Raw genomic sequence first — 24,233 nt, 5'->3', positions numbered from 1 at the left:
TCACTAGACTCTGGGGTGGTCCCGGCGGATTGGAAATTAGCAAACGTGACACCACTGTTTAAAAAAGGAGGTAGGCAGAAAGCGAGTAATTATAGGCCAGTTAGCTTAACTTCGGTCGTAGGGAAGATGCTGGAATCTATCATCAAGGAAGAAATAGCGAGGCATCTGGATGGAAATTGTCCCATTGGGCAGACGCAGCATGGGTTCATAAAGGGCAGGTCGTGCCTAACTAATTTAGTGGAATGTTTTGAGGACATTAACAGTGCGGTAGATAACGGGGAGCCAATAACAAAGAACAAAGAACAAAGAAATGTACAGCACAGGAACAGGCCCTTCGGCCCTCCAAGCCCGTGCCGACCATACTGCCCGACTAAACTACAATCTTCTACACTTCCTGGGTCCGTATCCTTCTATTCCCATCCTATTCATATATTTGTCAAGATGCCCCTTGAATGTCCCTATCGTCCCTGCTTCCACTACCTCCTCCGGTAGTGAGTTCCAGGCGCCCACTACCCTCTGCGTAAAAAACTTGCCTCGTACATCTACTCTAAACTTTGCCCCTCTCACCTTAAACCTATGCCCCCTAGTAATTGACCCCTCTACCCTGGGGAAAAGCCTCTGACTATCCACTCTGTCTATGCCCCTCATAATTTTGCATACCTCTATCAGGTCGCCCCTCAACCTCCTTCGTTCCAGTGAGAACAAACCGAATTTATTCAATCGCTCCTCATAGCTTATGCCCTCCATACCAGGCAACATTCTGGTAAAACTCTTCTGCACCCTCTCTAAAGCCTCCACATCCTTCTGGTAGTGTGGCGACCAGAATTGAACACTATACTCCAAGTGTGGCCTAACTAAGGTTCTATACAGCTGCAACATGACTTGCCAATTCTTATACTCAATGCCCCGGCCAATGAAGGCAAGCATGCCGTATGCCTTCTTGACTACCTTCTCCACCTGTGTTGCCCCTTTCAATGACCTGTGGACCTGTACTCCTAGATCTCTTTGACTTTCAATACTCTTGAGGGTTCTACCATTCACTGTATATTCCCTACCTGCATTAGCCCTTCCAAAATGCATTACCTCACATTTGTCCGGATTAAACTCCATCTGCCATCTCTCCGCCCAAGTCTCCAGACAATCTAAATCCTGCTGTATCCTCAGACAGTCCTCATCGCTATCCGCAATTCCACCAACCTTTGTGTCGTCTGCAAACTTACTAATCAGACCAGTTACATTTTCCTCCAAATCATTTATATATACTACAAAGAGCAAAGGTCCCAGCACTGATCCCTGTGGAACACCACTGGTCACAGCCGTCCAATGAGAAAAGCATCCCTCCATTGCTACCCTCTGCCTTCTATGGCCTAGCCAGTTCTGTATCCACCTTGCCAGTTCACCCCTGATCCCGTGTGACTTCACCTTTTGTACTAGTCTACCATGAGGGACCTTGTCAAAGGCCTTACTGAAGTCCATATAGACAACATCTACTGCCCTACCTGCATCAATCATCTTAGTGACCTCCTCGAAAAACTCTATCAAGTTAGTGAGACACGACCTTCCCTTCACAAAACCGTGCTGCCTCTCACTAATACGTCCATTTGCTTCCAAATGGGAGTAGATCCTGTCTCGAAGAATTCTCTCCAGTAATTTCCCTACCACTGAAGTAAGGCTCACCGGCCTGTAGTTCCCGGGATTATCCTTGCTACCCTTCTTAAACAGAGGAACAACATTGGCTATTCTCCAGTCCTCCGGGACATCCCCTGAAGACAGCGAGGATCCAAAGGATCCACATCCAATGGATGTGGTATATCTGGATTTCCAGAAAGCCTTTGACAAGGTGCCACACAAAAGGTTGCCGCATAAGATAAAGATGCATGGCATTAAGGGGAAAGTAGTAGCATGGATAGAGGATTGGTTAATTAATAGAAAGCAAAGAGTGGGGATTAATGGGTGTTTCTCTGGTTGGCAATCAGTAGCTAGTGGTGTCCCTCAGGGTTCAGTGTTGGGCCCACAACTGTTCACAATTTACATAGATGATTTGGAGTTGGGGACCAAGTGCAATGTGTCCAAGTTTGCAGACGACACTAAGATAAGTGGTAAAGCAAAAAGTGCAGAGGATACTGGAAGTCTGCAGAGGGATTTGGATAGGCTAAGTGAATGGGCTAGGGTCTGGCAGATGGAATACAATGTTGACAAATGTGAGGTTATCCATTTTGGTAGGAACAACAGCAAAAGGGATTATTATTTAAATGATAAAATATTAAAACATGCTGCTGTGCAGAGAGACCTGGGTGTGCTAATGCATGAGTCGCAAAAAGTTGGTTTACAGGTGCAACAGGTGATTAAGAAGGCAAATGGAATTTTGTCCTTCATTGCTAGAGGGATGGAGTTTAAGACTAGTGAGGTTATGCTGCAATTGTATAAGGTGTTAGAGAGGCCACACCTGGAGTATTGTGTTCAGTTTTGGTCTCCTTACTTGAGAAAGGACGTACTGGCACTGGAGGGTGTGCAGAGGAGATTCACTAGGTTAATCCCAGAGCTGAAGGGGTTGGATTACGAGGAGAGGTTGAGTAGACTGGGACTGTACTCATTGGAATTTAGAAGGATGAGGGGGGATCTTATAGAAACATACAAGATTATGAAGGGAATAGATAGGATAGATGCGGGCAGGTTGTTTCCACTGGCGGGTGAAAGCAGAACTAGAGGGCATAGCCTCAAAATAAGGGGAAGTAGATTTAGGACTGAGTTTAGGAGGAACTTCTTCACCCAAAGGGTTGTGAATCTATGGAATTCCTTGTCCAGTGAAGCAGTAGAGGCTCCTTCATTGAATGTTTTTAAGATAAAGATAGATAGGTTTTGAAGAATAAAGGGATTAAGGGTTATGGTGTTCGGGGCGGAAAGTGGAGCTGAGTCCACAAAAGATCAGCCATGATCTCATTGAATGGTGGAGCAGGCTCGAGGGGCCAGATGGCCTACTCCTGCTCCTAGTTCTTATAAGGAGAAGCCCAAAGTGTTGCAAGAAAGAGTCTGATCCTCAGAAGAGGCAGCAATGATTGGTACATTGCTTCAAGTGGAGCCAGATTGGCTCAGTGGTAGCAATCTTGTTTCTGAGTCTGAATGTTATGAGTTCAAATCTCAATCCAAACACTGGACATGCAATCCAGGCTTGAACTTAATTCAGTTCTGATGGGAGTGCTGCAATGGAGGCAGTGTTATATTTCACACAATTCATTAAACCAAGGTCTAGTCTGCCCTCTCAGGTTATGTTGAAGATCCCATGGCATAATTATTTCCAATTGGATGGAGAAAATCAGTCATGTTCAACCCTGAATTCATCCAACATTCCAGTGGGAAACATTGAATACCAACCACTTCCAAGTCCAGAGCTGCTGAAGCTAAATGCAGGACCCATTATATGACTGGACGATGAGTAGAGGTTTGAAGGTTAGATATTTCAGTCTTTAAAAGTAAATGAGAAGGTATCCTGTAGAATTATACAAGCTGAGTGGAATAGGAAAGTTTAATTTAGAGCACAATTTCAAATTGAACCGTACCTTTTGAGCAAGGATATAAACTGGGAAAAGCAAGTTCACAAATTATGGTCAACACCTTGAACGGTCTCTGATAAGGGAGTGGGAACAGGAGTCATTTCAAAGGCAAGAAGATGTGTAGTGTACAGGGCAAAACCTACTTGCTTCTCTGAAAGAAAGAAATGCCCCTAGTCAGCTGAACTTACTCCATGAACCAAGGTGAAGTATAATGTGGTATATTTGTGCCATTAGTGGAGAAAATCATCCTGAAATATCTGATTGAGATATAGTAATAAAAATTGATGTTCAGCCAGAGATATTGGGAGATGGCCAAAAATCTTGATCATGGCCTTTTGGAAGGTGGAGAAGAAAGGGGTTTTGGGAATGAATAAGGGGATTCTTGATTAATAAGAGGATCAGGGGTAATGAGGAGAAGGCAGGAGAACGGGGATGAGAAAATATCAGCCATGATTGAATGGCGGAGCAGACTCGATGGGCCGAGTGGCCTAATTCTGCTCTTATGGGAAGGATTCCAAATGAAAGGCCTTGGTGACACACAGCATGGCTGGCAGTCGAGGGTCAGAGTTAGACAACCAGAGAGTTTTGAGGTGGGGTGAGACCACATAAATCCATATGATCAAATAAAATATGTCCAAAGTGATCCTGTTAAATTACTTCTTTGAATGTCCCACTACAAATCGTCAGATCGGATCTTTACAAAGATTTACTTGGGCCAAATTATTTCCATCTGTGTCATTATATGAATGAGTAAATTAACCAAAGGTGTCATGTGGCCAGAGAGACAGTTTGCTTCTATTAGTTGCAGGACAACACACGTTTCTTTACTATTTCATGAGGTACAAGAAATACTTACTTGGCTCTAATGTCTTTAGATCTTCCAATTTGAATTCTTCTTGAGTCTGTGTTGTCTATATAAAATTTTAAAATTAAAAAGGAACTGTCAATTCTGGTCATAAAACATCTAATTATTGTGATACATCTGAGAGTACAAAAATAAATAGAAGAAAACAAACTTGTTTTGATAAAAGTAATGTCACCATAGTCCCAGATGATCTAGGTTGCTTTCCCCTTTGAGGGGGAGAGCTGACTGGTGGTGATTTAATCCGAGGACCACACCTCAGGCGAGGGGCAAGGTTGAGAAGGTGAGGCCGCCACAGTAACCTCAGCTGGTACGAGAATACCCACGCAGTTGGCCTTGTTCTGCATCAAGGACCAGTTGTCCAGCCAACTGAGTTAAACCAGCCCCTGGATAGTAGCAGATTTCACTATTTCAGGATGTCCTAAAGCACTTCACAGTTAATCAAGTACTTTTGACGTTTGTTCACTGTTGCAATGGCATGTGGTAGTCAATTTGCACAGAGAAAGAAACCCACAAATAATAATGATAAATAACCAGATAATGTGCTGTTTTAATAATAAATATAGGCCAGGACACAGAGAGAATTCCTGTCACCTTCTTCAAAATACTGCCATGGAATCTTCATCATCCACCGGAAGATGCTGTTTGGGCCTCAGTTTAAGGTGTCACCTGAAAGACAGCACATCCAACTGTACAGCACTCCCTTAGTACTCTACTAATGGATTCCTGCAGCAATTACTAAAACAACGGATTCAAATAGTCTAACTTGCAGAAAATGTACTCATCCACAAGCTTAATTCAAAATCTTTCTGGTCAAATCAAGCCCTTGTTTTTCCTCCACTAATATCACAACTGCAGGGTCATCCTGTAGGGCAACGATTATCCTTTTACTATCAGGCTTAAACTTTAAGGTGACTATGCATAAGAAAGCAAAAAGTGCAAGAAAAACAAAGGTACATTTGAATGGCACAACGGAAATGCACATCCAACCTTCCTGTCATTGAGCCTAGAACTAGCAGATTACTCAACACTCTGAAATAATTTATCTGCCCATAAAATTAAAAATTAAAGTGCACTAGAAATCACAACTCTGAATACTGATGGTCAGCACATTGACTCATTCATGAACACTAAAAGTGTTCAAAGATTAGGTATTAATTCATTGAGATTATTTTCCCATATCCCTCTTCCTTTTCTGAATGCATTGACATCTTGTGAGAGGAGGATTCCATAAACACCAGAGACCTTCACTATCTAAGCCACGGTACTATTTTTTAAATGCACGCTAGATAGATGCAGCATCAAGAATTAAAGGGCACAGATTCAAAATCATTGAACAAAGAACAATACAGCACAGGAACAGGCCCTTCGGCCCTCCAAGCCTGTACCAACCTTTGCCAAAACCCTCAGCATTTCCTCATGCCGTATCCCTCTATACCCATCCTACCAATGTGTCTGTCAAAATGCCTTTTGAACGCCCTTAACGCATCTGCTTCCACAACCTCTCCTGGCAACGGGTTCCAGGTACTCACCACACTGTGTAAAAAAACCTGTCTCGTACATCTACTCTAAATTTTGCCCCATGGACTTTAAACCTATGTTCCCTGGTGACTGACCCCTCCACCCTGGGAAAGAGTGCCTGCCCATCCACTCTATCCATGTCCCTCATAATCTTGTAGACCTTTATCAGGTCATCCCTCAACCTATCTATTTCATACTGTATCCTCTTACAATTCTCAACACTATCTGCCACTCCACCAACCTTGATGTCATCCGCGAACTTACTAATCAGAACCAACTACATTTTCCTCCAAATTGTTTATGTGTACTACAAACAACAGAGGCCCAAGCACAGATCCCTGTGGAACACCACTAGTCACAACCTTCCATTCAGAAAAACACCCTTCTACCGCTGCCCTTTGCCTTCTGTGACTGAGCCAGTTCTGTATCCATCTTACCACCTCACCTCTGATCCCGTGTGACTTCACCTTTTGTACCAGTCTGCCATGAGGCATCTTGTCAAAGGCTTTACTGAAGTCCATGTAAACAACATCCACCGCCCTCCCCTCATCAATCATCTTTGTCACCTCCTCAAAAATTTGATCAAGTTAGTGAGGCACGGCCTTCACAAAACCATGCTGTCTATCGCTAATGAGTCCATTTGTTTACAAATGGGTATAAATCCTGTCTCTGAGAATTCTATCCAATAATTTACCTATTACCGACGTGAGGCTCACCAGCCTATCGTTTCCAGGATTATCCCTGCTACCTTTCTTAAACAGGGGTACCACATTAGCTATTCTCCACTGCTCTGGGATCTCACCTGTAGCCAATGAGGATATTTCCTCCCTTGTTTCCCCACAGTATTCTGGGGTAAATCCCATCTGGTCCAGGAGACTTATCTACCTTAATATCTTTTAAAAGACCCAATACCTCCTCCTTTTCGATGTTAACATCTCATTAAAATCTATAAAATTCTGAACGAGCTTGATAGGTTAGACAAGACACAGATTGTTCTTCCTGGTCAGGGAGTCGCACAATAAGGGCCGATCATTTTGGATTGAGATGAGAAATTACTTCACACAACGGATTGTGAATCTTTGGAGTTCTCTACCGCAGACGGTTGAGGATGCTCCATCATGGAATACATTTAAGGTTGGGATAGATAGGTTTTGGACGGCACGGTGGCACAGTGATTAGTACTGCTGCCTCACAACACCAGGGACCAGGGACTCGGGTTCAATTCCCATCTTGGGTGACTGTCTGTGTGGAGTTTGCATAGGTTTCCTCCGGGTGCTCCGGCTTCTTTCTACAGTCCAAAGATGTGCAGAGACAGCGATGCAGTTGACTCGTAAGTGCCCCAATCTGAAATGGCTGAGCAAGCTACTCAGTTCAAGGACGATTAGGGCAACAAATGCTGGTGCAGTCCACACCCTAAGAACGAATAAAAAAAAAAGATAGGTCGATTGGCCATGCTAAATTGCCCTTAGTGTCCAACGGTTAGGTGGAGTTATGGGGATAGGGTGGGGAGCGCTTTCAGTGCCGGTGCAGACTTGATGGACTGAATGGCCTCCTTCTGCGCTGTAGGGATTCTGTGATATTTTTGGTGCCTCGGAAAATTAAGGATATGGGGAGTGGGCGGGAAAATGGGAGTTGAAGCCGAAGGTCAGCCATGATCGTACTCAATGGTGGAGCTGGCTGGATGGGATATATGGTCTACTCCTGCTCCTATTTCTTGCAGTATGTGCAAGGGATCACAAATAATTCATAATTTCACTCATTTGAACAAACTTCCATGTCTGAAATACGCCACCGAATTTCTACAGCTCACAGAAATCAGAATATCACAAAATAAATTCAATGAAAATTCATATTTACGAAGTTATCCAATAAGTCGCACCTGCAAAGCCGAGCTTCGTAATTCAAGGCAAGTCGCTATTTTGCCGAGCGTTTTCTGTGAAAAAGGAAAAGTACGGTTAGATCCTTTGGATGGGAGACAGGACACCACAAGAACAAGATGTATGTTTAGATTTAGGTGGTGCTGCTGACCGCCAGCCGAACAGGATTCTACGGTGGGCAATCAGGGAGGCAAAGGCAAGGGCGTCCGCCCTCCTCCCCAGGAATAGGTCCGGCTGGTCTGATACCCCGAAGACCGCCACTTTCGGGCATGGCTTCACCCTCATCCCCACCACTTTGGACATTGCCTCGAAGAAGGCTGTCCAGTACCCAGCAAGTCTGGGGCAAGACCAGAACATGTGGGCGTGGTTGGATGGGCCTCCTTGGCACCGTTCACATCTATCCTCCACCTCCAGGAAGAACCTACTCATACGGGTTGTTGTTAAATGGGCTCGGTGTACCACTTTTAGCTGCGTCAGGCTGAGCCTTGCGCATGTGGTGGTGGAGCTGACCCGCTGCAGTGCTTTGCTCCAGAGTCCCCACCCTATTTCAATCCCCAGGTCATCCTCCCATTTCTTTCTTGTTGCGTCCAGTACGGTGTCGGCCCTTTCTACCAGTCGGACAAACATGTCGCTACAGTTCCCTTTATCTAGGATGCTTGTGTCCAGTATCTCTTCCAGTAATATCTGTCGTGGCGGTTGTGGGTACGTCCTTGTCTCCTTTCGTAGGAAGTTTTTGAGTTCCAGGTACCTTAGCTCGTTCCCCCTGGCTAGCTGGAATTTCTCTGTCAATTCGTCCAGTATTGTGATCCTGCCTTCCGTGAATAGGTCCCTGACTGTCAGTATCCCTCCATCCTGTCCCCACCTTTTGTAGATGGCGTCAGTCAGCGCTGGTGTGAACCTACGGTTGTTGCAGATGGGAGCTTTGTCCAACATTTTGGTCAGGCCAAATTGCTGCCGTAGTTGGTTCCAGGACTGGAGGGTGGCTATCACCACCAGGCTGCTGGAGTGTTTTTTGGGTGGGGATGGGAGTGCTGCCGTGGCGAGGGCCCGGAGGGAGGTCCCCATGCAGGAGGCCTCATCCGCGTGCACCCACTCGGCTTCTGGCTCCTTGATCCTTATTCGCCGTCCAGTGGTAGAATTGTAGGTTTGGGAGGGCGAGCCCCCTCCCGGATTTTGTTTTTTGCAGGACCTTCTTTGGGATCCTAATATTCTTCTCCCCCCCCATATGAACGCCATGATTTGTTTGTCTAGTGCTTTGAAAAAGACCTTGGGGAAGTAGATCGGAATGGATCGAAGTAGGAAGAGGTACTTGGGCAGTACGTTCATTTTGATCGTCTGGACTCTCCCCGTGAGGGAGAGTGGGAGTGTGTTCTGCATCTCTGCAGGTCCTTTTTTACTTCCTCCGTCAGACTGGTGAGATTCCATTTGTGGATCCCTTTCCAGTCATGGGCTATTTGGATCCCCAGGTAGCGGAATTTGTGTCGGGCTTGTTTAAACGGCAGTCCCATTAGTGCTGTCCCCCCCTACTTGTGGGTGTACTGGGAAGATCTTGCTTTTGCTCATGTTGAGTTTGTAGCCCGAGAAGGCGCCAAACTCTTTCAGGACTGCGATGATTCCGTCCATGCTGCTTTGTGGGTCCGAAATGTAGAGGAGCAGGTCATCTGCATAGAGTGAGACTCTGTGCTCTCTGCCGCCCCTTTGGATCCCCCACCAGCTTTTTGCTGCTCTGACAGCAATTCCTAGTGGTTCGATTGCTAGAGCGAACAGCAGCGGGGACAGTGGGCATCCTTGTCTGGTGCCCCAGTGCAGCTGGAAGTATCGGGAGTTGGTGTTGTTGGTCCATACCATCGCTATGGGAGCATTGTATAGGAGTTTTACCCAGGAGGTGAACCCTGTTCCAAGCCCGAACCGCTCCAGTACCTCGCTGAGGTATTTCCATTCGACTCTGTCGAAGGCCTTTTCTGCGTCTAGGGAGACGATCACCTCTGGTACTCTATACTCGGAGGGGGACGTTATCACGTTCAGCAGGCGCCTGATGTTCGAGGTAAGCTGTCTACCTTTGACAAAGCCCGTCTGGTCCTCTGCGACCACTTTTGGTATGCAGTCTTCTAGCCTTTTTGCTGGGATTTTGGCCAATATTTTGGTATCTGCGTTCAGCAGTGAGATGGGTCTGTATGACCCACATTGCGTTGGGTCTTTTTTTTTTTAGGTATCAGCGAGATTGAGGCCTGTGCTAGAGTGGGTGGCAGTGTGCGAGCGAGTACCTGAGCTAGCGAGTCTGTGAACATCTCCCGCCAGTGCTGTCCCAAATTTTTTGTACAAGTCTGCCGGGAACTCGTCTGGTCTCGGCGCCTTCCCCGCCTTTATGGAGCTACTGCTGTCCATGATCTCTCCCACTGCTAGTGGTGCTTCCAGGCCCCGTTTTCTGCCCTCCCCCACGACTGGTATGTCCAGTCCATCAAGGAATCGTTTCATCCTGGACTCCCCCATTGGGGGCTCTGAGGTGTACAGCCCTTGGTAGAAGGCCTTGAAGGTTTCGTTGATCTTTTCTGGTTCTGTTTCTAATGTGCCTCTAGTGTCCCTGATTTGTGCAATTTCTCTGGTGGCTGCCTGCTTTCGCAGCTGGTGTGCCAACAGGCGGCTGGCTTTGCCTCAGTGTTCGTATAGGGTCCCACGTGCCTGGTGGAGTTGGTGCACTTCTTTCCTGGTGGAGAGCAGATCAAAGTTCCTTTGTAGCTCTTTCCTCTCCGCCAGGAGCTCTATGGTCGGGGCCTCGGAGTATTTACAGTCTACCTCCAGTATGGAGTCGACCAGCTGCTGCCTAGCCGCCCTTTCCTCCCTATCTCTTTGCGCTTCGAAAGCGATGATTTCCCCTCTTAGTACGGCCTTTAGCGCTTCCCAGAACGTGGAGGGTGAGACCTCCCGTTCTGGTTGTTCTCCGTGTACTCTGTTATGGCCCGCGATATCTTTTTGTTGAAGGCCTTGTCAGCTAGTAGGGCAATGCCCAACCTCCATGTGGGGCATTGGGCCTTGCCCGTCTCCAGCCTCACATCCATGTAGTGTGGAGCGTGGTCTGATATCACAATTGCAGAGCATTCCACTTTGTCTATCCTCGGAAGCACCGTTTTCCCCACCACAAAGAAGTCAATTCTGGTGTATACTTGTGTACTGGGGAGAAGAAGGAGAATTCCTTCTCCCCTGGGTGGGCGAACCTCCAGGGGTCCACCGCTCCCATCTGTTCCATAAAGTAACCGAGTTCCCTTGCCATGCTTGAGGTTTCCCCCGTTTTGGGGTTTGATTATGTCCGGGATTTCTGCCATGGTTTTCTTGATAAAGCTTGTGTCAAACAAGAACAAACAAAGAAATGTACAGCACAGGAACAGGCTCTTCGGCCCTCCAAGCCCGTGCCGACCATGCTGCCCGACTAAACTACAATCTTCTACACTTCCTGGGTCCGTATCCCTCTATTCCCATCCTATTCATGTATTTGTCAAGATGCCCCTTAAATGTCACTATCGTCCCTGCTTCCACCACCTCCTCCGGTAGCGAGTTCCAGGCACCCACTACCCTCTGCGTAAAAAACTTGCCTCGTACATCTACTCTAAACCTTGCCCCTCTCACCTTAAACCTATGCCCCCTAGTAATTGACCCCTCTACCCTGGGGAAAAGCCTCTGACTATCCACTCTGTCTATGCCCCTCATAATTTTGTAGACCTCTGTCAGGTCTCCCCTCAACCTCCTTCGTTCCAGTGAGAACAAACCGAGTTTATTCAACCGCTCCTCATAGCTAATGCCCTCCATACCAGGCAACATTCTGGTAAATCTCTTCTGCACCCTCTCTAAAGCCTGCACATCCTTCTGGTAGTGTGGCAACCAGAATTGAACACTATACTCCAAGTGTGGCCTAACTAAGGTTCTATACAGCTGCAACATGACTTGCCAATTCTTATACTCAATGCCCCGGCCAATGAAGGCAAGCATGCCGTATGCCTTCTTGACTACCTTCTCCACCTGTGTTGCCCCTTTCAATGACCTGTGGACCTGTACTCCTAGATCTCTTTGACTTTCAATACTCTTGATGGTTCTACCATTCACTGTATATTTCCTACCTGCATTAGACCTTCCAAAATGCATTACCTCACATTTGTCCAGATTAAACTCCATCCGCCATCTCTCCGCCCAAGTCTCCAAACAATCTAAATCCTGCTGTATCCTCTGACAGTCCTCATCGCTATCCGCAATTCCACCAACCTTTGTGTCGTCTGCAAACTTACTAATCAGACCAGTTACATTTTCCTCCAAATCATTTATATATACTACAAAGAGCAAAGGTCCCAGCACTGATCCCTGTGGAACACCACTGGTCACAGCCCTCCAATTAGAAAAGCATCCTTCCATTGCTACTCTCTGCCTTCTATGACCTAGCCAGTTCTGTATCCACCTTGCCAGCTCACCCCTGATCCCGTGTGACTTCACCTTTTGTACTAGTCTACCATGAGGGACCTTGTCAAAGGCCTTACTGAAGTCCATATAGACAACATCCACTGCCCTACCTGCATCAATCATCTTAGTGACCTCCTCGAAAAACTCTATCAAGTTAGTGAGACACGACCTCCCCTTCACAAAACCATGCTGCCTCTCCCTAATACGACCATTTGCTTCCAAATGGGAGTAGATCCTGTCTCGAAGAATTCTCTCCAGTAATTTACCTACCACTGAAGTGAGGTTCACCGGACTGTAGTTCCCTGGATTATCCTTGCTACCCTTCTTAAACAGAGGAACAACATTGGCTATTCTCCAGTCCTCCGGGACATCCCCTGAAGACAGTGAGGATCCAAAGATTTCTGTCAAGGCCTCAGCAATTTCCTCTCCAGCCTCCTTCAGTATTCTGGGGTAGATCCCATCAGGCCCTGGGGACTTATCTACCTTAATATTTTTTAAGACACCCAACACCTCGTCTTTTTGGATCTCAATGTGACCCAGGCTATCTACACACCCTTCTCCAGTCTCAACATCTACCAATTTCTTCTCTTTGGTGAATACTGATGTAAAGTATTCCTTTAGTACCTCGCCCATTTCCTCTGGTTCCACACATAGATTCCCTTGCCTATCCTTCAGTGGGCCAACCTTTTCCCTGGCTACCCTCTTGCTTTTTATGTACGTGTAAAAAGCCTTGGGATTTTCCTTAACCCTATTTGCCAATTACTTTTCGTGACCCCTTCTAGCCCTCCTGGCTCCTTGCTTAAGTTCCTTCCTACTTTCCTTATATTCCACGCAGGCTTCGTCTGTTCCCAGCCTTTTAGCCCTGACAAATGCCTCCTTTTTCTTTTTGACGAGGCCTACAATATCTCTCGTTATCCGAGGTTCCCGAAAATTGCCGTATTTATCCTTCTTCCTCACAGGAACATGCCGGTCCTGAATTCCTTTCAACTGACACTTGAAAGCCTCCCACATGTCAGATGTTGATTTGCCCTCAAACATCCGCCCCCAATCTATGTTCTTCAGTTCCCGCCTAATATTGTTATAATTAGCCTTCCCCCAATTTAGCACATTCATCCTAGGACCACTCTTATCCTTGTCCATCAGTACTTTAAAACTTACTGAATTGTGGTCACTGTTACCGAAATGCTCCCCTACTGAAACATCTACCACCTGGCCGGGCTCGTGTCGTCCCAGTTGGGCGCATACACGTTAACTAGTACTACCGGTGCCCTTTCCAGGGTCCACTGACCATGACGTACCGTCCCCCTGGGTCCGTAACCGTCTTTGTCGCCCTAAACATCATCCTCTTGCTGATCAGTATTGCCACCGCCCTGGCCCTCATCCCATAGCAGGAATGGTAGGTTTGTCCCACCCAGCCTTTTCTTACCCGCAGTCGGTCCTGCTCGCTCAGGTGTGTCTCTTGGAGGAAGACTATGTTGGCATTCATATTTCTTAGGTGGGTGAGGACTCTGGATCTTTTCACTGGGCCGTTGAGTCCCCTTACGTTCCAGGTGACTATCCTGGTGGGGGGCTTCTGTCCCCTCATTCCTGTGGGATTAACCATATTTACCTGGTGGACGCACCCCTGACCTCCGGGGTTTCCCTTTGTTAGGGGGCCGTCCAGGATGGCCGCTGTCACTGCTCTCTCCATGCGGTTGGGTCCCTATGCTCCAGGGTTTCCCTTTGTCCAGGGGGCACCCGACATGGCCGCCCACTGTGCGTCCACCGCACGGGTAGTCCCCTGCACTCTGGGGTCTCCCTTCGCCCAGAGACCGTACTGGGTGGAAGCTTGCAGCGATTCCTTGTTTCGAGCCCTTGGTTGTGGCACTTTGTAGCCCTTTGCTATTCCTTTTCTAGCCTCGTTTGTCAGTGGATGTGATTTGTTTGGCATTTCAGAAGACTTTCAACTAAGTCCCACATAATATATTAGTGTTTAAAATAAAAGTGCAAGGGATCGGGAGTAGTGTACTGATATGGATAGAAAACTGGTTGGCAGACAGGAAACACAGAGTATGAATAAATATGTTTTGTTTCCCTAACCCCCCCCAAAGTGTCAGGGCAGTGACTAGTGGGGTGCGGCAGGGATTGGTGCTGGGACCCTAACTATTCACAATATATATTAATGATTTAGATGAGTGAACTAAAAGAAATGTCTCCAAATTTGCAGATGATACAAAGTTGGGTGGGAGGGTGAGTTGTGAAGAGGATGAAGAGATGCTTCAGTGGGATTTGGACAGGCTGAGTGATCTTAGAATTTACAGTGCAGAAGGAGTGGGCAAATTCATGGCAGATGCAGTATATATTTTGGATAAATGTGAGGTTATCCGCTTTGGGAGCAAAAATAGGAAGGCAGATTATCTGAATGGCTACAGATTGAGAGAGGGGAATGTGCAATGAGACCTGGATGCCCTTGTACATCAGTCGCTGAAAGTAAGCATGCAGGTGCAGCAGGGGGTAAAAGAGGCAAATGGTTATGTTGGACTTTATAGCGAGAAGATTTGAGTACAGGAGCAGGAATGTCATGCTGAAGTTATACAGGGCCTTGGTGAGGTCACACATGGAATATTGTGTGCAGTTTTGGTCTCCTTGTCGGAGGAAGGGTGTTCTTGCTCTGGAGGGAGGGCAGGGAAGGTTTACCAGACTGATGGCGGGAATGATGTACAAGGAGAGAATGAGTCAGTTAGGATTATATTTGCCGGAAATAAGGGGGGATCTCATAGAAACCTATAAAATTCTAACAGGACTAGACAGGGTCGATGCAGAAAGGATGTTCCCGATGGTGGGGAGTCCAGAACCATGGGTCACAGTCTGAGGATACAGGGTAGACCATTTAGGGCTGAGATTAGAAGATATTTCTTCACACAGAGAGTGGTGAGCCTGTAGAATTCTCTACCACAAAAAGCAGTTGAGGTCAAAACATTGTATATTTTCAAAAAGGAATTAGATATAGCTCTTGGGGCTAAAGGCATCAATCGATATGGGGATAAGTGGAAACAGGTTATTGAGTTGGATGATCAGCCATCATAATGAATGACAAGCAAGTTTGAAGGGCTGAATGGTCTACTTCTGCTCTCTATGTTTCTATGTGCCGGGACTGAGATGATTGGCTTTCAATAACTCCAGTCTCCAGCAAGTGAAGAGTTCGCCCCCATACCCCAATTCCCACCGACTTCAATCGTACTCAGGCTCCCTGATGCCACATCCCTACCATATAACTGCCAAGCAAGGACCATCTGAACAAGTGAGAGCCACTTCCTCTGCTATTCAACAGTATTGCCATTGCAGTCTCCCTCATGGTAAATATTCTGGGGCTCACCATTGACCTGAACGAGCCACAAATACCATGGCTACAAGTGGAGGTCAGAGGTGGAAACTCTGCAGTGAATACTTACCTCCCTAACTTCCAAAACTGCCCACTATCTAGTAGGCACAGGACAGGAGTGTGATGCAGTGCACTACTGCACTCCAATTGCCTGGATGAGGGCATTTCCAAAAACAGTCAGGCTTGGGACCAGAAAAAAGCAGCCCACTTGATCAGCACACCCTGCCACTACTTAAAACATTCACTCCCTCCAACACTAGCACAGTACCTGCAGCGTGTACCATCACAATATGCACTGCATCAGCTCGTTTCTCCAAGTTTGGACCAAGGCTGTCATGATGTCTGGTACCAAGTAGTAATGACAGAACCCAGTCAGTGAGCAGTTCATTGGTTACTGTTAGGGTAGATACTGGAAAGATATTTCTACTGGTGGAGACAAGAACTATGGGATACAAGTTATTCTTAAATTAATTGTTGGGATATGGGCATCCCTGGCTAGGCCAGCATTTAATGGGGGCTGGTTTAGCTCAGTGGGCTAGACAGCTGGTTTGTGAAGCAGAACAAGACCAGCAGCGCGGGTTCAATTCCCGTACCAGCTGAAAATTCCGAATTCTCCCTCAGTGTACCCGAGCAGGTGCCTGAATGTGGTGACTAGGGGCTTTTCACAGTAACTTCATTGCAGTGTTAATGTAAACCTACTTGTGACAATAAAAAGATTATTATAATGTCCATCCCAAATTTCCCTCGAGGTGGTGGTGGTGAGCTGCCTTCTTAACTGTGACAGTTATGTGGTGTAGGTGCACGCACAGTGCTGTTCGCGAGTTCCAGGATTTTGACCCAGCCAGTGATTTATTTCCAAGTGAGCATGTTTGAATGGCGTGGAGGGGACCTTCCAGTTGGTGTTCCCATGTGTCTATTGCCCTTGTCCTTCTAGGTGGTAGCTGTTGTGGGTTTGTACGGTGCAGTCTAAAGAATCTTCCTGAATTTCTGCAGTGCATTTTGTCGATGTGACCAACTGCGTTCACTGTGCGGCGGTGGCCGTGGGAGTGAATGTTTGTGGATGGGGTACGAATCAAGAGGGGTTTTTTGTCCTGGATGGTGGCGAGCTTCTGGACTGCTGTTGGAGCTGCATGGGTCCAGGCAAGTGGCGAGATTTCAATCACACTCGTGACTTGTGCCTTATAGATAGTGAACAGGCTTTGGGAAGTCAGAAGGGGAGTTACTTGATGCAGGGTTCCTAGCATCTGACCTGCTCTTGTAGTCACGATCAGTTTCTGGTCAAACCCTCCCGGATGTTGATAGTGGAGGATTCAGCGGTGGTAATGCCATTGAATGTCAAGGGGTGATTGATTAGATTCTCGCTTATTGGAGAAGGTCATTGACTGGCACTTGCGTGGCGCAAATGTTACTTTCTGCTTGTCAGCCCAAGCCTGGATAATATCCACGTCTTGCTGCATTTGGACATGGACTGTTTCAGTATCTGAGAAGTTACCAATAGTGCAGAACACTGTCCAATCATCAGCAAACATCCCCATTTCTGACTTATGATGGATGGATTGCCATTGATGAAGCAGCTGAAGATGGGTGAGCCCAGAACACTGCCCTGTGGAACTACTGCAGTTGTGCCCTGGAACAGAAATGTTCAACCTCTTCCTTTGTGCAACCATCTTCCTTTGTGCCAGGTATGACTCCAACCAGCGGAGGGTCTCCGCCCTGATTTCCATTGTCTTCAGATTTTCTAGGCTCCTTGATGCCACACTTGGTCAAATGAGGCCTTAATACCAAGGGCAGTCACTCTCAACAGATCATTAATCCAGGCTTCCGAAATACTACCCGAGTAACAATTACTCTTTTAACACAAAGACAGGTAAACTTAATGGTGATCACATTCCATGGATGACTTGCCTAAACATCTCAGCTCACATTAAAAACAGCTGCTTAGAGATGGTACCAAAGGGATGCAGGCACAGTGGAAGCTTGCCACGGCTGCAGTCAGCATCTTCAAAATGAACGGAAGTACAATAAAAATCTGAGTCAAGAGTAAGTGAACAGTGACAAAATGCCAGCCCTGTGGGAAAGAGGTTGGGGATGGGGAAGCAAATCACGTCCCTTGAAATTTAAATAGTTGACAGAAATCTTGCAGTAAAATACTAATATTTGTGATTACAGCACTGACCTTCAAATTAACTTTTGCCAGCAGATATCTACTTATCTCTTGTAATGAACTACTGAAATCAGAATGCACCAGGACATAGAACACAGGGCACTAACATTTCACTTACCTTTTGGTCCTCTGAGAATTCAGAAGAGTTGGCTGTTGACTGCACTTCTTTCTGCAAATGCCTGGCTAGTCTGTGTAAATACAAGTTATTTTAAAATTGTTATTGTGCAACAACTATGGATAAAATCGTAAATTGGAGAAAATACAAGCATTTTACATAGTGTACGCACGCATTCTATTTTATGAGGTCATTACCAAACAGTATCATCTCAATTTAAATTTTCTGTTCTCAGTCCTTTTGCCACCATGAACTCAAAGCATGTTTCATAATAACGCCCATAAAGTGTGAGACGAGGTTAAACAAACTAGGCTTGTATTTCCTGGAATTTATAAAATCATAGAATCCCTACAGTTCAGAAGGAGGCCATTCAGCCAACCCTCTGAAAGAGCACCCTATCTCTGTAACCCAGTAATGCCACCTAACCTTTTGGATACTAAGGGGCAATTTAGCATGGCCAATCCACCTAACCTGCACATCTTTCGACTGTGGGAGGAAACCGGAGCACCCGGAGGAAACCCATGCAGACACAGGGAGAACATGCAGACGCCGCACAGGCAGTCACCCAAGATTGGAATTGAACCCAGGTCCCTGCTGCTGTGAGGCAGCAGTGCTAACCACAGCGAAGGGTGATTTTTTTTTTGGGGGGGGGAGGATTTTTTTATTAGACTTTAACATTTTATACAGGAACAACAATCAAACTATAGACCAGTGAGGCGAACGTTAGTAGTAGGGAAGTTGCTGGAGTCCATTATCAAGGATTTCATAGCACACCATTTGGAAAGCAGTGGTGTAATCAGACAAAGTCAGCATGGATTTACGAAAGGAAAATCATGCTGGACAAATCTACTAGAATTCTTTGAAGATGTAACTAGTAGAGTTGACCAGGGATAACCAGTGGATGTGGTTTATTGAGACTTTCAACAAGGTCTCACATAACAGATTGCTATGTAAAGTTAAAGCGCATGGGATTACGGGTAGAGCCGAGATGGATAAAAAGCTGGTTAGCAGACAAGAAACAAAAAGTTGGAATAAATGGGTCTTTTTCCGATTGGCAGGCAGTGACTAGTGGGGTACCGCAGGGATCTGTGCTAGGACCCTAACTGTTCACGTTATATATTAATGATTTGGACGAGGGAACTAAATGCATGATCGCCAAATTTGCAGATGATACAAAGTTGGGTGGGAGGGTGAGCTGTGAGGAGGATGCAGAGATCCTTCAGCAGGATTTGGACAGGCTGAGTGAGTGGGCACTTGCGTGGCAGATGCAGTTTAATGTGGATAAATGTGAGGTTATCCACTTTGTTAGAAAGATAGGAGAGCAGATTATTATTTGAATGGGTGTAAATTGAGATCCTCAACGAGACCTTGGTGGCCTTGTGCATCAGTCGCTGAAAGTAAGCGCGCAGGTACAGCAGGCAGTAAAGAGGGCAAATGGTATGTTGGCCTTCACAGTGAGAGGATAGGAGTATAGAAATAGAGATGTTTTACTACAATTGTGGAGAACTATGTGCAGTTTTGGTGTCCTTATCTGAGGAAGCATGGTCTTGCTATGGAGGGTTTACCAGGCTGATTCCTGGGATGGCGGGACTGGCATATGAGGAGACCAAGTCGGTTCGGATTATATTCACTGGAGTTGAGAAGAATGAGAGGGATCTCATAGAAACTTACAAAATTCTAACAGAATTAGACAGGGTAGATTCAGAAAGAAAGTTCCCGATGGTGGGGGAGTCCAGAACTAGGGGTCATAGTTTGAGGGTAAGGAGTAAACATTTTAGGACTGAGATGAGGAGAAATTTCTTCCCCCAGAGAGAGGTGAATCTGCGGAATTTGCTACTACAGAAAGTAGTTGAGGCCAAAACATTGTGTAATTTCAAGAAGGAATTAGATAAAGCTCTTGGGGCTAAAGGATCAAGGAATATTGGGAGGGGGGGGGAAGTCGGGATCAGGGTATTGAACTTGATGATCAGTCATGATCATAATGATTGGATTTTGTTTATTGTCACATGTACCGAGGTACAGTGAAAAGTATTTTTCTGCGAGCATTAAGTTCATGAAAATAAACTAAAATCAAAGAAAATACATAATAGGGCAACACAAGATCCACAATGTAATGAATGGCGAAGCAGGCTCGAAGGGCCGAATGGCATCCTCCTGCTTCTATTTTCTATATTTCTATGTGTGTAATAAAACATGTATTAACAACCGCAGCAAACAATTACAAGAAACCCCTGCCCAATAGAACACCCCCCACCCCCTCACAGTGCCCAGCTTCTTAAAATATATATAATAGGAACGGATGGTAGAACTATCAATCACTCCCCTCACTGTGAACTTAAATTTACCGAGGTTCAAAATCCCCAACAAATCACCGAGCCACACTGGGGCACTGAGTGGTGTTGCCTGCCCCCAACTCAGCAGAATCCCCCGCTGAGCCATCACGCCCGTCCTCAATTTCGGCTAGTCTGATCCCCAAATATCGCAACTAAGGGGCAGGGCTCCAAATCCATTTCTAAAATTGCCGATATGGTGTTTATAGAATAGACCCAGCTCCTCCTCCCACCAAGTCTGCACCTCCTCCACCGATGGCAGCACAGTAGCACAGTGGTTACCACAGTTGCATTACAGCTCCAGGGTCCCGGGTTCGATTCCCAGCTTGGGTCACTGTCTGTGCGGAGTCTGCACGCTCTCCCCGTGTGTGCGTGGGTTTCCTCCGGGTGCTCCGGTTTCCTCCCATAGTCCAAAGATGTGCAGGTTAGTTGGCCATTCTAAATTGCCCCTTCGTGTCCAAAAAGGTTAGGTGGGATTACTGGTTTACAGGGAGAAAGAGGATAGGGTGGAGGCGTGGGGCTTGGTAGGGTGCAGGGACCGGTGCAGACACGATGGCCCGAATATCCTCCTTCTGCACTGCAAACTCTATTAAACCTGCTCTTCCCCCCGACCAAATATCCCTGACGTAATGCCCTCCTCTGACCCAGGAGAGAATCCTTTCCAGCAAAATGAATGTCGACGACACCGGGAATGTCAAGAAAGCTCACTGGGCACAGTCGCACACCTGAAATTACCTCAACCTATCCACCCCAGCCCTGCACCCCACCCAAATACCTGCCCCCCACCCCTCCCCCCCCAAAGATTAAAATGCGGGCAGAACTGCTGCCATTTCTTTAACGTGGAAATGACCCGGTACCGGATTCGCCGAATACTTTGCTGGAGCAAACGGCAGAGGAGCTGTGCCGTTGCCAACGCCTCCAGACTAGACCACTTACCTGACTCCAACTCCATCCATACCCAGGCAACCCCCCGGTCCCTGAACCAACCCAACATCTCCGCATTGGCCGCCCAATAGTAAGGTTTAGCAGCACCAATCCCGCCCCCCCCCCCTCCCCACCTCTCTCGCTGCAAGATCCCCCTCCAAGTCAAATGAATTGGGCAGCACGGTAGCACTATGGATAGCACAATTGCTTCACAGCTCCAGGGTCCCAGGTTCGATTCCGGCTTGGGTCACTGTCTGTACGGAGTCTGCACATCCTCCCCGTGTGTGCGTGGGTTTCCTCCGGTTGCTCCGGTTTCCTCCCACAGTCCAAAGATGTGCAGGTTAGGTGGATTGGCCATGATAAATTGCCCTTAGTGTCCAAAATTGCCCTTAGTGTTGGGTGGGGTTCCTGGGTTATGGGGATAGGGTGGAGGTGTTGACCTTGGGTAGGGTGCTCTTTCTAAGAGCCGGTGCAGACTCGATGGGCCGAATGGCCTCCTTCTGCACTGTAAATTCTATGAATTGACCCCACCCAAATACACCCTGTTATAAGCTGCTCCAGCCGCCGGAAAAACACTTTAGGCAGGAAGACCGGAAGGCACTGAAACAAAAGCTCAAATCTTGGCAAGACCTTAATCGCATTGTACCCGGCCCGCCGGAGGCAATGAAAGGCTGTCCCATCTCTGCAAATCCACCCGCACCCTACTTGCCAAACGAGTAGGGTACACCCAATCCCACGCCAACCGGACCCCCAAGTAGCAGAAACTAGTCCCAGCACAATGTAAAGGCAGCCCCTCACCTCAGCTCTCCCCCTCAAGTGACCTTACACAAAATACTCACTCTTCCCAATATTCAACTTGCATCCTGAAAACAAATAAAACCTCTCAATATCCCCATAATCAGCCAACCTTGCCCGCTTACAAACAGCAAGAGATCATCAGCATACAAAGACACCCTATGTTCTACTCCCCCTTCACAATCCCTCTCCACTTATCTAAGGCCTTCAAGGCAATTGCCAATGGCTCAATCACCAACGCGAACAACAACATAGACATAGGACAGCCCTGCCATGTCCCCCTGTGCAGCCTAAAGGATGCCAAACTCATGGTGTTAGTTCACACACTAGTAGACGGTGCCTCATATAACATCCCCACCCACGATATAAACTCAGGCCAAACGCAAACTTCGCCATAACTGTAAACAGGTATCTTCAGCCACCCACCCGACCCACATCCAACCTCCACCTGCTCCCGACCCACATCCAACCTCCACCTGCTCCCGACCCACATCCAACCTCCACCTGCTCCCGACCCACATCCAACCTCCACCCGACCCACATCCAACCTCGACCTGCTCCCGACCCACATCCAACCTCCACCCGACCCACATCCAACCTCCACCTGCTCCCGACCCACATCCAACCTCCACCTGCTCCCGACCCACATCCAACCTCCACCCGACCCCGACCCACATCCAACCTCCACCTGCACCCGACCCGCATCCAACCTCCACCTGCGCCCGACCCACATCCAACCTCCACCTGCGCCCGACCCGCATCCAACCTCCACCTGCGCCCGACCCACATCCAACCTCCACCTGCTCCCGACCCACATCCACCCTCCACCCGACCCCGACCCACATCCAACCTCCACCCGACCCCGACCCACATCCAACCTCCACCCGACCCACATCCAACCTCCACCCGACCCCGACCCACATCCAACCTCCACCTGCGCCCGACCCGCATCCAACCTCCACCTGCGCCCGACCCACATCCAACCTCCACCTGCTCCCGACCCACATCCAACCTCCACCTGCTCCCGACCCACATCCAACCTCCACCCGACCCCGACCCACATCCAACCTCCACCTGCTCCCGACCCACATCCAACCTCCACCTGCTCCCGACCCACATCCAACTTCCACCTGCTCCCGACCCACATCCAACCTCCACCTGCTCCCGACCCACATCCAACCTCCACCCGACCCACATCCAACCTCCACCTGCTCCCGACCCACATCCAACCTCCACCTGCTCCCGACCCACATCCAACCTCCACCCGAACCCGACCCACATCCAACTTCCACCTGCTCCCGACCCACATCCAACCTCCACCCGAACCCGACCCACATCCAACCTCCACCTGACCCACATCCAACCTCCACCTGCTCCCGACCCACATCCAACCTCCACCTGCTCCCGACCCATTCCAACCTCCACCTGCTCCCGACCCACATCCAACCATCACCTGCTCCCGACCCACATCCAACCTCCACCTGCTCCCGACCCACATCCGACCTCCACCCGACCCACATCCAACCTCCACCTGCTCCCGACCCACATCCAACCTCCACCTGCTCCCGACCCACATCCAACCTCCACCTGCTCCCGACCCACATCCAACCTCCACCTGCTCCCGACCCACATCATACCTCCACCTGCTCCCGACCCACATCCAACCTCCACCCGACCCCGACCCACATCCAACCTCCACCTGCTCCCGACCCACATCCGACCTCCACCTGCTCCCGACCCACATCCAACCTCCACCCGACCCACATCCAACCTCCACCTGCTCCCGGCCCACATCCAACCTCCACCTGCTCCCGACCCACATCCAACCTCCACCTGCTCCCGACCCACATCCAACCTCCACCTGCTCCCGACCCACATCCAACCTCCACCTGCTCCCGACCCACAGCCAACCTCCACCCGACCCACATCCAACCTCCACCCGACCCCGACCCACATCCAACCTCCACCCGACCCCGACCCACATCCAACTTCCACCTGCTCCCGACCCACATCCAACCTCCACCTGCTCCCGACCCACATCCAACCTCCACCTGACCCACATCCAACCTCCACCCGACCCACATCCAACCTCCACCTGCTCCCGACCCACATCCAACCTCCACCTGCTCCCGACCCACATCCAACCTCCACCTGCTCCCGACCCACATCCAACCTCCACCCGACCCACATCCGACTTCCACCTGCTCCCGACCCACATCCAACCTCCACATGCTCCCGACCCACATCCAACCTCCACCCGACCCACATCCGACCTCCACCTGCTCCCGAC

At 48.2% G+C, this 24,233-nt stretch overlaps 1 protein-coding gene across 1 annotated transcript in view; it reads right to left on the bottom strand.

Moving 5' to 3' along the window:
• Nucleotides 1-24,233, bottom strand: part of aida (axin interactor, dorsalization associated) — a 132,657-nt gene that overhangs the window by 41,560 nt on the left and 66,864 nt on the right. The window contains exons 2-4 of the mRNA XM_072500265.1: nucleotides 17,898-17,967; nucleotides 7,814-7,867; nucleotides 4,408-4,462 (exon numbers count right to left, since the gene is read on the bottom strand). Of these exons, the coding sequence (XP_072356366.1) occupies nucleotides 4,408-4,462; nucleotides 7,814-7,867; nucleotides 17,898-17,967 (179 nt within the window). The remainder of the gene's footprint in view (nucleotides 1-4,407; nucleotides 4,463-7,813; nucleotides 7,868-17,897; nucleotides 17,968-24,233) is intronic.

The sequence above is a fragment of the Scyliorhinus torazame genome, chromosome 4 (genome assembly GCF_047496885.1).
Source record: "Scyliorhinus torazame isolate Kashiwa2021f chromosome 4, sScyTor2.1, whole genome shotgun sequence".
Classification (NCBI taxonomy): Eukaryota; Metazoa; Chordata; class Chondrichthyes; order Carcharhiniformes; family Scyliorhinidae; genus Scyliorhinus; species Scyliorhinus torazame.
This window is presented reverse-complemented; position numbering and strand designations above follow the sequence as displayed.